Genomic DNA, 16122 nt, shown 5'->3' on the forward strand with positions numbered 1-16122 from the left:
TTTTTGGTAAATCTTTCTAGCATTTCCAATAAACAATTTTAAAATTGGCACCAGGTTGTAAAGTGTCTTAAAATTCACATCTGAACATGATTTATTTACACTGTCAACTTTATTTAGCCTGAGAAAGTGTGTACTACACAAACTACTGTGTTGTTGTTCAAACAACTGTGATGGAAACACAAGAGAATCTTAGATTTTATTTATTTATTTATTTATTTTTAGAACCAGAAGGGATACTTCCTTATAGAAGAGGTGATAGGTTTGTTACCTGGCTCCCTACAGATCCAGGTTTCCTAAGTCCCAGCTAAAATCTGTTGCTTCACAATTTGACCTTTACATTGTGAAGCTATTTTTTTGTAATTTTTTTGGGCGGGGCAATGGGGGTTAAGTGACTTGCCCAGGGTCACATAGCTGGTAAGTGTCAAGTGTCTGAGGCAGGATTTGAACTCAGGTACTCCTGAATCCAGGGCACTGCACCACCTAGCTGCCCCCACCTAATACAATCTTTAAATGTGAAAAAGTATGGTGGTGGGGCATAGATATAATTAAGAGCTGGTCCCTGTAACCTCATGGAGCTTACAACATCATAGGAGGAAATACACATAAATATGTAATAACAGTAAAATGATCAAATTCAGGAAAGAATGAGAGCATGAGAGGTACAAAGTGTTATGGGAGATCCAAGAAGGGAAAGGTAATTTTCAAAAGGGATGACAAGGAAAGGCTTATATAAAATAGAGATGAAGTGGCACCTTGAATGATAAGTAAGATTTCAGAATGCAAGGATAGTGAGAGGAGAGAAGCATCCTAGGTTCACAGAAAATGTTGAGCATGGGTGAAGGATAGTAATTCAGTCTGGCTGAATTAAGTAGAGGATGGCACTATGAGATAAAGCTAAAAAAGTAAGGACTTGTCGGCTCTAGGGCCTTGAGTGCCAAAACCATCACCCCAAACTGTAGATGATTGTGTCCTGGGTCCTTCTCTCTATATTTATTCTCTTGGAAATGTCAGATGACTCCCAGATCTATATGTTCAACCCTAGTCTCTCTTAAGCTCCAGTCCTATATCACCAACTGTCTACTGGGCATTAAAACTTTAAAAAATTTTTCAGTTCCAAATGTTCTCTCCCTTCATCCCTTTCCCATCCATTGAGAAGGCAAGAAATATGATGCCCTTATGCATTTGAAGTCATGTAAAACATCTCCACATAACCATGTTGTGAAAAATGAAGCAAAGAAAATAAAAAGAGGGGGGAAATGCTTCAGTCTACACTCAGTGTCCATCATTTTGTTGTCTGGAGGTAGATAGCATTTTTTGACAGGAGTCCTTTGGAACTGCTGTGGATCATTGTATTCATCAGAGTTACTAAGTCTTTCACAATTGATTATCATTACAATATTGCTATTACTGTGTCCATTGTTCTCTGGGTTCTGTTTACTTTGCTTTGCCTCAGTTCACATAAGTCTTCTCAAGTTTTTCTGAAACCATCCTCTTTATCATTTCTTATAGCACAATAGTTTTTCATCACAATCATATACCATAACTTTTAGCCAATTCCCCAACTGATGGACATCCCCCCCATTTAAAGAGCTGCTATAAATATTTTTGTACATGTGGATCTTTTCCCTTTTTTTTGACTTATTTTTTGATTGATTAATATAGTGGCCTACAAGTTCATAGATTTAGAAATAGATTTGGATTTAAAACTGGAAGAGAACTTAGAAGTCATCTATTCTCACTTAAAAAAAAAAAAAGCACTAGAAGGGGCAGCTAAGTGGCGCAGTGGATAGAGCACCGGCCCTGGATTCAGGAGGACCTGAGTTCAAATCCGGCCTCAGACACTTAACACTTACTAGCTGTGTGACCCTGGGCAAGTCGCTTAACCCCAATTGCCTCACTAAAAAAAAAAAAAAAAGTCATCTACTCCTACCCCTTTATTTTACAAAGAAGAAAACTGAGGCCCAGAGACAGACATAGATACATAGACGCAGAACCAGCAGTCAAGTCTCCTACAGTGTCTTCAGTAACCAATCCCTCCCCCTTTTTTCCTATAACGTGATACTGTTTCACTAGTCTGTGAGGTAGATCAAACAAATACTTCCATTTTGTTGCAACTAGATCACCTCTTAATAGCCAGCCACTCTTGACTAGACTCTCACTTCCCTCTAATCTCTCTTGTATACAATTGACAGACTAGATTTTCATTTGAGCAGTTTTCAGTTTGTTACTTGTTATGAACCTGGGGTATCTCAGTTTTCTGGGAACCTCCTTGAGAAACTAAACCAGAGGACAGACACACAGAAAGACCAGTCTCAACACTACTCATCACTTAAAAACCCTTCCTAATTTTCTATTACAACAAATCCAACTTCCTCTGCCTGGCTTTCAATGCCCCCTGCAGTTTGACCCCACCCTGCCTATCTGCTACTTCTTTTCCAATTTGAACGCTTTGCTCAAGTTGGGCTGATTTCCCAGTAGCCACTAAGCTGGTAATTCTGGACTTCTGAAGACCCCACTTATCTTGATTCCCTTTCTTGGAATGTCCTCTTTCTATCCTTCACCTTTCCTACATCCTGGAACCACTCCACTTTTACCTCCTTCTTCAATCCTTTCCTTAGGACTCTAACCCTCTTTGGCCTTTCCTCTCTGAATTCCTAAATTGTGCAATTAGAGCTTAATTGCCTATTGTCTTGAATTGTTCTTGTGGCAGGGTATACTTATACTATCTCTCCAAGAGAGCATAAACTCGGAGTGTAGGGATTGGGTATCCCGTGTTGTCCTTTGGACCTCATAGGTGCTTAAGGAGCAAGGTTATCTTGGGCAAACCAAAGGAGAGGGACAGCATCAAAACGCAGAACCCTTCATCCAACAGAATTTGTTGTAATATAACTTTAGTTGCACCAATTTACTAAGTTTTTGACATTTCCACTTAACAGAAATATTGTATCTGTCAATGGAGAATGCAAATAACTTTATTAGCTTTGATTCAGAACTCTCTGTTGCTTTAACCTTTATATCTTCAGAGTTATGCTGAACTAAGATTGAGTGCCTTTTAAAAATGACCCAAATTGGGGGCAGCTAGATGGCACAGTGGATAAAGCACTGGCCTTTCATTCAGGAGGACCTGAGTTCAAATCCAGCCTCAGACACGTGACACTTAACTAGCTGTGTGACCCTGGGCAAGTCACTTAACCCTCATTGCCCTGAAAGAAAAAAAAATGACCCAAATTAGTACAGGACTATCTTCTCTCATCTAATGCTTTAATTCATGAGCTGTCATACTGTTTGCAAAGATATTTTGTTAGTATCTTTCTTTTTTCTTGTTTTTTTTTAAAGTATATAATCACTTTGATATAATGTTATATCCTCTTTCTTTTTTCCCCAAGTCTTTATTATCTCTCTGCCAATCAGTCAGTAAACATTTACTAAGAATCTACTATGTGTTGGGCACTTTGCAAAGCACTATGGATACAAAGAAAAGCAAAAGACAATCCCTGCTCTTAAGAAGCTCAGTCTCATAGGAAAGACAACATGCAAATAACTACGTGCAAACAAGATATGTGAAGGGAAAATTGGAAATAATCAACACAGGGAAGGCACCAGAATTAAGGGGTTTGGGAAAAGTTTCTTATTGGAGGTAGAATTTTAGTTGAGACTTGAAGAAAGCCAGGAGGCAGAGATGAGGAGGGACAGCCTTCTCTACTGCTTCTCCCTACCACTCCCTAATGGGGGGGGGGGGGAGAGGTAAGAGCCCTTATAATAAATATTCATAGTCCAGCAAAACAAATTTCCACACTGACTATGTGCAAAAGTGTATGTCTCCTGTTATATTCGAAGTCCATCACCTCTCCTCAGGAGTTGGATGGCATGATTCATCTTCACTCCTCTAGATTCAATTTATACGTGCATTGATTAGAGTTCTAAAGTCTTTCAAAGTTGTTTTTCTCTAGAAGGTTGTTATTGTATAAATGTTCTAGTTCAATTCATTTTATTCTTCATCAGGTTGTAGGTCTTCCCAGTTTACTATTTATTTTGCCCTTTCTTATGGCAAAATAACATTCCATTACATTCATATATCACACTGTTCAGCCATTACCTAATTGATGGGCACCCTTTTAGTTTCCAGTCTTTGGCTACAACAAAAAAAAAAGCTATAAATAGATTTTTTTATGTCTGAGTCCCTTTCCATTTTATTTGGTCTCTTTGGATTATAGTACTAGTAGAGATAATAGTTGAATCTAATGGTATGCACAATTCAGTAATTTAGGAAGCATAATTCCTAATTGCTTTCTAGAATGGCTAGACCAATTCACAGGTGATCAATAGTGCTCAAGTGTGCCTATTTCCCCTTATTTCCTCCAACATTTGTCATTTTTCTCTTTTGTTATCCTTGCCAATCTGAAGGATGGGAAGTGGAACCTCAGAGTTGCTTTGTAGAATTTTTCTTATAGTTCTTCATAGCTTGGATTTCTTCCTTTGAAAATTGGCTATGCCTATCCTTTGACCATACACTTATTGGAAATTTGCCTGTATCTTTCAAAGAAGTTATAACTTTCTTTCTTTTTCTTTTTTTTTGGGGGGGGGCAGGGCAATGAGGGTTAAGTGACTTGCCCAGGGTCACACAGCTAGTAAGTGTCAAGTGTCTGAGGCCAGATTTGAACTCAGGTCCTCCTGAATCCAGGGCCGGAGCTTTATCCATTATGCCACCTAGCTGCCCCCTATAACTTTATTTCTAAGGTTAAAAATAATAATTCTTCCTTTTATAAACTCTATTTACATTTTAGTTACCTTATAAAAACCTGCCCCAGCCCTCATCAAAACCACAAGTTCCACTGACTTGTTTGCTATAAGATGAAGTGAGTTCTTAGAATGACCATAAATGACCTAATAATAACAATAAGAAGGCCTTATACATTTTGCAAAGGATTTTCCTCAGTATAGATAGCCCTTAAGAAATTGTCTCTCTTGTTGTCTTCCACAATACCAAAGGTTTCCCCTCTAAGACATGGCTTCTTAATCTGGAGTTAGATAGATAGATAGATAGATAGATAGATAGATAGATAGATAGATAGATAGATAGATAGATAGATAGATAGATAGATAGATAGATAGATAAACCATATTTCAATATAATTGATTTCCTTTGTAATCCTATGAATTTCAATTTACACATTTAAAAACATCATTCTGAGATGGGGTCCATTCATTTCATGAAACTACAAAGAGGCCATGGATTTCACTAGACTGCCAAAAGGGTCTGTCTGTTTCGCTAGGCTGACAAAGGGATCCACAGATTTCAGCAGACTTCCAAAAGTGTCCATCACACACACACACACACACACACACACACACACACACACACAGAGATTAGAAATTAGAAACCTTTGCACTAGGGTAGAAACCTTTGCACTGGAGAACATGCCAATGTTAGCAGAAGGAACTAAAAATGTTTAGAAGAGAAAACTGGTGGTGGTCATATGGGTGGCCTGACAGTTGTCTTCAAGTATGTGAAGGGGATATCACAAGGAAGAAAGTTTAGACTCACTCTGTAGAAGACAGAAACTAAGAGCAGTGGATGGAACATTCAAAGAGTCAGATATAGGTTTGATGTAAAGGAAAGCCTTCCTGAGGATGAAAGTCACCTGAGAGAGGAATTGGCTCCCTTTCTTCAGAGGTCTTCAGACCTAGCCTAGGTGACGCCTTCTTAAGGGTGGGGTGGAGAGAACTCTTTTTCTGCATATTGATTAGATTATATGACCGCTGAGGTTCTTTCCAACTAGCTCCATAGTTTAGTAGATAGAGTTCTGAGCCCACAAGTCAGGAAGACCTGAGTTCAAGTTCAGCTTCAGACACTTACAAATTGTGTGACCCTGGGCAAATCTCTCAATTTGTTTTCTCAGTTTCCTAGTTTGTAAAATGGGGATAATCATAGAACCTGTCTCCCAGGGTTGTTTCGAGGATCAAATGAGATCATATTTGTAAAGTGGTTAGCACCTCAGTGCTGGGTATGTAGTAGGTGCTTAATAAATGCTGGTTCCTTTCCAACTCTGAGATTTGACAGATAGGTAAATCAATATTTATGAAGCACCTACGATGTGCCAGGCACCTAAGTGCTAAGCACTGGGGATACAAAAAAGGAAAAAAACAGGAAGAATTACAGTATTTAACTTTGGAAACTAAAGGAACTTTGAGAGTTCCTGCTGGGTTTAGATTCATCAAATACCAGTCATGCCTCTGACACTTCATGTATAGCTAGGTGATCTTAGGTGTCCTTTAACCTTGCTGTTTCACAGTTTCCTCTTCTGCTTTCACCACTGACCTCCCAAATGAAATCCTACCTTCTACTGGAGGCCTTCCTTACCCTCTTTTTTTGTGTGTGTGGGTGGACAATGAGGGTTAAGTGACTTGCCCAGGGTCACACAGCTAGTGTCAAGTGTCTGAGGTCGATTTTGAACTCAGGTTGGCCCTTCCTTACCCTCTTTTAATTTCATTGCCTTTCTTCTGTTAATTATTTCCTATTTATCCTGTAAATAGCTTGCATTGTTTGTATGTTGTCTTCCTGATTAGATTGTAAGTAGGTATGGCCATCTCAACCTCCCAGAGACCTTCCCGGGATTTTAAAATCCACAACCAGCTACTAAAAGAATACAAATAAAACTTTCTGCTCTGGTGTGGCTATAAATGCTTGTTAAATAAAAGTAAGTAGGAAACCTAGGAAGATTTAGATGAACTGATGTAAAGTGAAGTGAACAGAACCAAGACAACATTATACCCAGTAACAACAATATTGTACAATGATTAACTGAATGATTTAGCTATTCTCAGGAATACAATGATCCAAGACAATTCTGAAGGACTTATGATGAAAAATACCATCTGTCTCCAGAGAAAGAAGTGATGGAGTCTGAATGCAGATCGAAGCATACTTTTAAAACTTTATTTTTTTAATCTGTCTTTTCTTTTGTAGCATGGCTAATATGGAAATGTGTTTTGCATGACTGCACATGTATAATCTATATAAAAATGCTTGCCTTCTCAAGTGGGGGTGGGGGAGAGGGAGGGAATTTGAGCTCAAAAATTTTTTTTAAATGTTAAAATTGTTTTTATGCATCATTGAGAAAAAAATTTTAATAATATGTTTTTAAGTCAATAGGCGTATCAATTGGAGAATGACAGACCAAATTGTGCTACATGAATGGAGTATAGTGGGCTATAAGAAATTATGAATATGAAGCGAGGTAAGCAGATGCAGGAAAACATTATATACAATAACTACAACAATGTAAATGAGAAAAAAAGAAAATGAAACTGACCACTGTGTAATTATAATGGATAAGCCTTGCCCCCCCCCTTTTTTTTCACTGAGATAGAGGACTGTGTGTAATCATTACATGTACTATAAGATATGGTTGGTCTGTTGATTAGTTTTGCTAAACTTTTTTCCACTTTGGAAATTGTTCACAAAGTATGACTTTCTGGGGAGGGATATACCTGGAAATTAGGATTAGAACATAGATATATCAATAAATTTTAATGTCAATATAGCAATTTTAATGTCAATATCACCAACTGGAGTTGGTGATGTCTTGAATTCCTGCCTGGTATAACAAATGGGTTAAAATTAGTTTCCCTCCAAAAGGATGTTTTAGGCACGTATACATAAATACTGTGTACATGTGTGTGCATATATGTAATGCATGTCATAATGTGTATACGTGTGTGCATGTATATGCTTTGTGTGTGCTGTAGACATGTGTATATATGCACATACACACACATTTGACCAATGCTTTTCTCTTTCACTATCGCATGCTTCCTAAATAACTACCACACCTGGAGAATTGCACATGGGCTGAGATGCCATAGAACTTGCATATTTCTAAGTTAAAATTTCAGAACTCAGGAATAACCCACAAATAATTTAAACCTATTATTTGTTTAAAATATGAACTATTTTGAACTTTGGGTTCATTCATTCACTTCTTGGATTAAAATGGCCCATTTAAAAATGATAGTTTTGGTTTGTGGATTTGTGTGTATAGGAAGACCATAACTTTGATCATAACAAACTCTTTCTAAATACAATGCACTTTTTTTTTTGGTGAGGCAATTGGGGTTAAGTGACTTGCCCAGGGTCACACAGCTAGTAAATGTCAAATGTCTGAGGTTGGATTTGAACTCAGGTCCTCCTGAATCCAGGGCTAGTGCTCTATCCATTGTGCCACCTAGCTGCCCCTAATACAATGCACTCTTATAGTTGCACTCCTGTTAAGTGTCAAGAGAGAAAGATGAGCTACAATAAATTCCCTTCCATCTTCCGACTGCTCCTCCCCCCCCTCCCTTTTCTCCCACCAAGGGAAAACCCGGCTCTTTTCCAGGACTCCTTTAGGCTTACCTCCTCCTGGTGGACAGGTTCTCTTCACTTTCACTCATCACCAGTATTCTGCTGGACCCACCTTGACTGGCTTCATGCATCACTTCAATCTAAGTTTAAAGAAATGCTGATGAGATATTGTGTCCCTTGATTGAAAGTCATTGTAAAATGAGAAAAAAAAATCTATCCTGGGAGGTTTGGGTTGTCTTATTGTCATCTGCAATCACATTATATCCTGTTTCACTTTTCAGCCTCCATTTTTTTCTTTCTTGGCTTGCTATTTCCCACTTTGGGGGGGCTGGTGAATTTCAGCAAAATGAACAAGTGATTTTCTAAAACTCTTATTCAAGAGTTCTTCAAAATGTTGAAAGATAAGCATAAGGGTAAACTCTCTTTATTTCATAAAAGACACACTTTCAATTCTGCTTTTACTCCTCATTGCTTCAGAAGGCAAGTGAAAACTGAAGCAAGGCAGAAACTCTGCAACACTTCTTCCTCAGTAAGTAATATTAAATAATGATGTTTTCTAGTGGTTAGTGCTAAACTTAAAGCTACAAGTCCTCTGTCAAAAATTTCATTTTGTTGAAATTAAATGAGTATAATTTCTTTCCTAGGATTAAATCTGCCAACTTCTTTTGAAATGATGATGGCCCATCCTATGGATGGGACCATGAGAAAGGACTTCTATAACAAGTATACAGCAGGTATTAAGGATAAAAAGTGTAATACTTCAGTCCATTTTTTGAATTAGAGATTCATTACCAAAGAACTCTAAAATTACATCTGCAATGCCTATATTTTGTACAAAATCTAACCTCTCCATGATCCTTCCCCTGAATTTGTCACTAGTACATTGAGAATGGGCTGCTTTGATTTCTATCAAGCAACAAAAATGTGTAACTCAAGCTAGGACTACTTGTATACCAAATAACTAGTCATGGTGCTGGCTTCTGCCTCTTTAAAACTCAATTAAAAGCAAATCACGGGGCAGCTAGGTGGCGCAGTGGATAAAGCACCGGCCCTGGATTCAAGAGTACCTGAGTTCAAATCTGGCCTCAGACACTTACTAGCTGTGTGACCCTGGGCAAGTCACTTAACCCCCATTGCCCTGCTAAAATTAAAAAAAAAAAAAAGCAAATCACGAGGTAGCCAGGTGGTGCAGAGGATAAAGTACCAGCCCTGGATTCAGGAGTACCTGAGTTCAAATCTGGCCTCAGACACTTGACACTTACTGGTTGTATGACCCCGGGCAAGTCACTTAACTCCTCGTTGCCCAAACAAACAAAGATGTCAGGGGTCTTTAAAAAAAAAAGCAAATCACAATTATTCATCTCTTAAAATACTTGGTTCTCTAAAATAGAAATTCTCAACCTGGAATTCATTAACTTTAAAAAAAAATATTTTGATACCTGTCTTATAGTATAATTCATTTCCTTTCGAGTCCTATATATAGTATTTTCTGCATATAAAAACATAATTCTTGAGAAAGCATTCATAGGCTTCACCAGACCCCTGGTGAAGGGGTCTAGGACACAAAGAAGGTTACAAACCCTTACTTAAGAGGTCAAATGTAAAAGAAAAAAAAATTTTAAAGTGTTTCCTTATTCTAATTTAGTCATATTTGTTGTTTCTTCCTGGAAAGATATGTGTTGAAATAAACAGATTGGTACATGTTATCAATTCTCATATGAAAAGTCTCCCAAAAGACATCATTGAGGAGATATGTATGAGCAGAAAAAAGGGATGTTACAATTGTGTGCAACTATGTTATAATTACAAAACTGACACAACAAATAGTCCAAGTGGTACATCAGACCTCAGGCCACTACATTAGCCATCTTTTCGGTGTATAGGAGACTTATGGTAATGTATAGCTAAGAACTGGTACCAGATGAGAATGTTTGGAGAGCCTGCAATCTGCACACAGCTATGAAATCAGATTAGTTTAAGTATGTTTTTTAAAAAATTTACTGTAATCAAAATTATCCATTTTATATCTAACTTTGCTATCTCTTTTTTATTCATAAATTCTTCACCTATCCCTAAGTCTGATAAGTAATATGTTCCATGTTCTTCTAATTTTTTTGTAAAATATCTCTTTTTATCTAGGTCATATATCCATTTTGAACTTATTTTGGTATATGGTGTAAGATATCAGTCTATGCCCAGTTTCTGACATATTGCTTTTCATTTTTCCCAACAAAGGTTACTAAATAATGAATTCTTATCCCCAAATCTTAAGGCTTTATACTTGTCAAAGACAAGGTTATTATGTTTGTTTATGGGTGAGTTCATCACATTCACATTCAAAATTATAATTACTATCTATGAATTTTCCTACATCTTATTTTTGCTATTTTCCTTCTCCAAAAAACCCATTCCTGTTACCTTCTCTTTTCCCTCTACCCTCTTATTACTTGTTTTACCCACTCTAAAATTCTTCCCTTATCTATTCAGCCCACCCTCTTAATCTTATCTGTACACTCTTTTAAAAGTCCCTTTCCCACTCTCTCCCCTAGTTTTCTCTCCTCTCTAGAAGTTCAGAAGATTTCTAAACTTAAGTATTTTTTTTGTTTCATCCCACACATAGTAAAATATTTTTAAATGACTGAAACTTCCTGCTTCTCATAATTTCTGTGAACTAATTCTGTATTTTTACCACTTAATGATGGGGTATTAAATTGCTAAAGATATGTGAAGAGCCAGGAATCCTTGTACACCAGGGATTCTTAACTTTTTGTGGACTTCTTGGGTAGCCAGTTGAAGCCTGTGTACCTCTTATCAAAATTAAGTTTTTTAATTTGTAGCATAAAAACACATCACATGACAAAAGGAATCAAAGGTCCATTTTGGTAATATAAACATTTTACTAGTGTTGCAGGACTGCTGCCCCTGAAGAACTAAAGATGAGCACTGCACAGAGGGTAATGGAAAGGTAGTTGGAGGGTGTGAGCAGAATAGGACATACACTGCACAAGGAACTCCAGAGAAACAAACACAGGAGTAAAAATGTCAGCAACAAATGCCATGGCAGAAGGAAAAGGTGGGTAAGTCCCTGGCAAGAGTAAGGGATACCAAGGTAGACAGCTGGGTGTTCCATGGGTATACTCACAATGCTGAGGAAAAACAAGGAAGACCTCTCACACATCAGGTGGACCCCTAGAGGTAATCCTTTTGGAAGGACATAGCTAAGAGTCATACAGGATGGGTAGGCAGGCATGGCTTGTGACCTGCACCTCTGGAGAGAATTCCCGAATTATTAGTATCTTTTCTTTTCTTTTTTTTTTTTGATGGGGCAATGAGGGTTAAGTGACTTGCCCAGGGTCACACAGCTAGTAAGTGTCAAGGGTCTGAGGCCACATTTGAACTCAGGTCCTCCTGAATCCAGGGCCGGTGTTTTATCCACTGTGCCACCTAGCTGCCCCTTGAGTTATTGGTATCACAAATCCATTTGAGGCTTTGAGTCACATCCTATCTGCTTATGCTTATCATGACGACAGAAGTGAGATGCCCAAGTGTCCCATGAAGTGATGTTCTTTGTTGCTGTAAGCATACAATGAAATCAACCATACAATGAAATCAACCCTGCCAAATCCTTTATTTGTCCATTTGAGAATAGGCTGCAGGGATCCTCTAATTAGCTGGAACATCATCATTACTTCTGGCTTCAGGGACAGCAAGAATGTCTCCATATAGATAAGCCAACTACAATAACTGATAGATATCTCTATAGCACTAAAGCACTTTAAGGTTTGCCAAGAGTTTTGCATGCATTATCTTATTTGATATGTAAAATAGGATTCACTTCCTCTGGGAGTTATGCTAATTCATTGCTCAGTAGATTAAGATAAGCTTGAAGAGAACTAACAGCACAATTAATGAATTGTATCCTTGAGATAGTACAAGAACTTGTCATTTTTAGTACCATTTGCCTATTGTCACTGTGGGCTATGGGAGTAGAAAGTCTTGTACAGTACTGAAGACTGGGCTTCCCACCCCACTCTGTTAATGGTTCACCATGCACAAAAGCCTCATCTCTTGGTATCTAGTCTTCCAAAATGATAAGCATGTTTATGCTTGGGTCACCAGGTGCTCAGACACAGCTAGTCATCAGTTCCACACTAGAACCCTTCCAACTTTCCTAGAAACTTCCAGAACTTCCACTCTGTTGGCAGAACCTCCAAAAATGCAGACGCACCCTATGCCTCAATAAGGCACAAGAGGAGAACTAACAAATCCAGTTCTTCTTGATCTCAAGTTTAACAAGTATCTAATCTTTCTTTAAGATTGTAGCCCTTCAAACATTTGAAGACAGTTATCATGCCAATCAATCAACCAACACACATTTATTAAATACCTACTATGTGCTGGATACTGTACTGCCTCAAACCCCTTTTCTAGGCTAAATAACCCCAGTCATTTCAGATCATCTTTGTCTCACATGAATCTGAGGCTCCTGACTATCCTGACTGTTTTCTGGATACCATTCAATGTCCCTCCTAAAATTACGTGTGTAGAATTGACCATTAAATTTCCAATGTGCTCTGACCCTGGGCCAGAAGGAGGAGGGTGGCAAAGATAGGAGGTGTTATTGTTGGTGTTTATCCTTCTTTTTTGAAAAGGACCAGTGATGTCATGGGGATGCACAAAGTCATCAGTCTCACTTTCTCTTCCTGAGTCATCAAAGTCCAGTGGCAGGAGAAAAGTCAAGACACCTGGAGATGGTAGAGGTTGCAGTGGATGACCTTGGCATATTCAATGCCTGACCAAGCTCTAAGCCTTCCATAGCACATACTTCAGCTGCCCTCATGGCTGTGTAGGGATTAGAATGTAAATGGACGGGGGGGGGGGGGGGGGGGGGGGGGGGGGGAGGCGCTGGTTGTGAAGGGCTTTGAATGCCAAGCACAGGATTTTGTTTTTGATCCTGGAGGTTATAGAAAGTTGCTGGAGTTTATTGAGAAGGGGGTGATATGGTTAGACCAATGCTTTAGAAAGATAACTTTGGGGGGCAGCTAGGTGGCGCAATGGATAAAGAGCCGGCCCCGGATTCAGGACGACCTGAGTTCAAATCTGACCTCAGACACTTGACACTTATTAGCTGTGTGATCCTGGGCAAGTCACTTAACCCTCATTGCCCCGCAAAAAAAGAAAAGAAAAGAAAAGAAAGATAACTTTGACAGCTGAATGGAGAACGGACTGGAACAGGGAGTGACTTGTGGCAGACAGACCAACCATCAGGCTATTGAAATAGTCCTGGAATAATGGGGACCTGCACCAGAGCAGTAGCAGTGTCAGAGACTAACATATTGTATTGTATGCCACAAAGAAATCTGAATTATCAATCGGTGACCTTATATGAAAAGTCAAACTCAGGGAGAAAGAATGAATACCAGGTCAGACACTTTTCCTATCTATGCATAGGGGTATGAATTATTAACCAAACAAGAAAACAGAATCAATCATAAAAAATAAAAGTAGATAAACATGATGTTTTAAAAATTGGAAAGTTTTCACTCAAACAAAATGAACACAATGAGACTAAAGGGGAAAGAAGTTGCATGTGAGGGGGAAAAGTCTAGTATTAAATATCTCTATTGAAGGTCTGATTCCTGAGCGCTATCTGGAGCAAACAAATATATAAGACCAAAACCCCCTACCCAGTAGATAAAGGAGGGGACCAAGCCCATGGAAAGTTATTTTTAAGTGTCTTATAAAAGGCTGCTCCCTTGGGGGCAGCTAGGTGGCACAGTGGATAAAGCACAGGCCCTGGATTCAGGAGGACCTGAGTTCAAATTCGACCTCAGACATTTGACACTTACTAGCTGTGTGACTCTGGGCAAGTCACTTAATACTCACTGCCCTGCAAAAATAGCTAAATAAATGAAATAAAAACAATAAAAGGCTGTTCCCAATCACTAATACAAAGAGAAATGCAAATCAGCCCCATTTTGAAGTTTTACCTCATAAGCAGCAAACTATCAAAGATGACAGACCAAAGATGGATGGAGATAGTGAATATTGCAGGGTTCTGGAAGGAGGGTCATGGTTTTTAGAATCCTTCAAATCTAGAAGGTGGCAGAAGCTCTTGTAAATGGCCCTGGAAAAGGTCTCTCTCCCACTCAAAAGCTAGCCAGAAGCCAAGAATCAAAGGAGGCTGAAGCTGACCAGTAACTAGGCTAGCTTCTTTTTGGTGCTGGCTAGGTTGGCTGGCTTGAGTGGAAGTCTGAGAAAGCTGGGGAGAGCACACTGTGGGGTCACTTTTTAAAAAAATAATAAACATTTTAATTTATAGTTTTGAATTCCAAATTTTATCCCTCCTCCCCACCCCCCTACTCCCCCTCCCTGAGGTGGTAAGCTATCAGATGTGGGTTATACACATGCAATTATGTAAAACATTGCCATATTAGTCATTTTGTACAAGAAAACTTGAATAAAAGAAAAAATGAAAGAAAGTGAAAAATAGCATGCTGCAGTCTGTGTTCCATCAATATCAGTTCTTTCTTTGGAGGCAGATAGTATGCTTCATCATTAGTCCTTTGGGATTGCCTTGATTAATCATTGTATTACTGAGAATAGTTTAGTCATTCACAGTTCTTCATCAAATATTGCTGTCTCTGTGCACAGCATTCTCCTGGTTCTGCTCACTTCACTATGCATCAGTTCATACAAGTTTTTCCAAGTCTGTCTGATATCATCCCGTTTGTCATTTCTTATAGCACAATAATATTCCATCACCATCATATACCACTGCTTGTTTAGCCATTCCCTAATGGATGGGCATTCCTTTGATGTCTGATTCTTAGCCACCACAAAAAGAGCTGCTGTAAATATTTTTGTACAAATAGGTCTTTTTCTCTTTTTGGGGATGTCTTTGGGATATAAACCTAGCTGGCTTATTGCTAGATCAAAGGGTATGCACAGTTCTATAGCTCTTTGGGTACAGTTCCAAATTGTTCTCCAGAATGGTTGGATCTTTTCACAACTCCACCAACAGTGGGTTAGTGTCTGTGGGGTCATTTTCATTGGTGGCTTTGTGTATACTGGGTAAGACTTGCACCTGCTTTTTGTTTCAGGATATCATTAAGTGCTTGAAGTCCTAGTTGCTGGACAGCAAGAATAGTGGCAGCTACAAACCAGAGGATCCCTTCTGATTGCCAGCACATGGCTATAGCTATGCCTGCATTTAGAGGAGCCTGCACGTCAGACTAAAGGATGGAATTCTCTAGTGTTCTGGGCCATCTTGGTTATTGGCTATGAAATTCCTCATGCCCTTCCTAAAGTGGCTGTTGTTGCTCACATGCTCCTCAGCACACACAGCTTCCACAACACATTCAGTCTGGATCTTGCCTCCAGATCTGCCCAAAGGTATAACTTCTGTCATTCCTTAACTTTGTTGAGATTTTCCAAAGTGCCTTATGAAGACTACAGGGGAATTTGACTGGGGTTGAGCGCTGTGATCTTGACCTGGCACGTGCAACATTGTGGAGGCTGCCCAAGGGAGCCTCTAAGGAGATTTCCTTCATAGAAAGTATTTTTGCCCAGTGGACAGAGTGCTGGGCTTTGTGTCAGGGCTCTGATGAGGTTTCGGTCACTTATTGGCTGTGTTATTTAATATCCTAACCTGCAAATTTCCTCATCTATAAAATGGGAATAATAATAACCTGCTGTCCCCACCGCGTAGGGTTGTTGTGAGGCTCCAAAGACATAATGTAAGTAAAGCCCCTTGTGAACTTTGAAGTGTTATTTGT

At 38.9% G+C, this 16122-nt stretch overlaps 1 protein-coding gene across 5 annotated transcripts in view; it reads right to left on the reverse strand.

Moving 5' to 3' along the window:
- The window catches only part of MCF2L2 (MCF.2 cell line derived transforming sequence-like 2), a 375955-nt gene that overhangs the window by 161534 nt on the left and 198299 nt on the right, over positions 1-16122 (reverse strand). For all 5 annotated transcript variants that reach the window (XM_043992226.1, XM_043992225.1, XM_043992228.1 and 2 more), the window contains exon 15: positions 8396-8484. In XM_043992226.1, coding sequence (XP_043848161.1) covers positions 8396-8484 — 89 coding nt within the window. The remainder of the gene's footprint in view (positions 1-8395; positions 8485-16122) is intronic.

This window comes from Dromiciops gliroides, chromosome 3, assembly GCF_019393635.1.
Source record: "Dromiciops gliroides isolate mDroGli1 chromosome 3, mDroGli1.pri, whole genome shotgun sequence".
In the NCBI taxonomy this organism is placed as follows: Eukaryota; Metazoa; Chordata; class Mammalia; order Microbiotheria; family Microbiotheriidae; genus Dromiciops; species Dromiciops gliroides.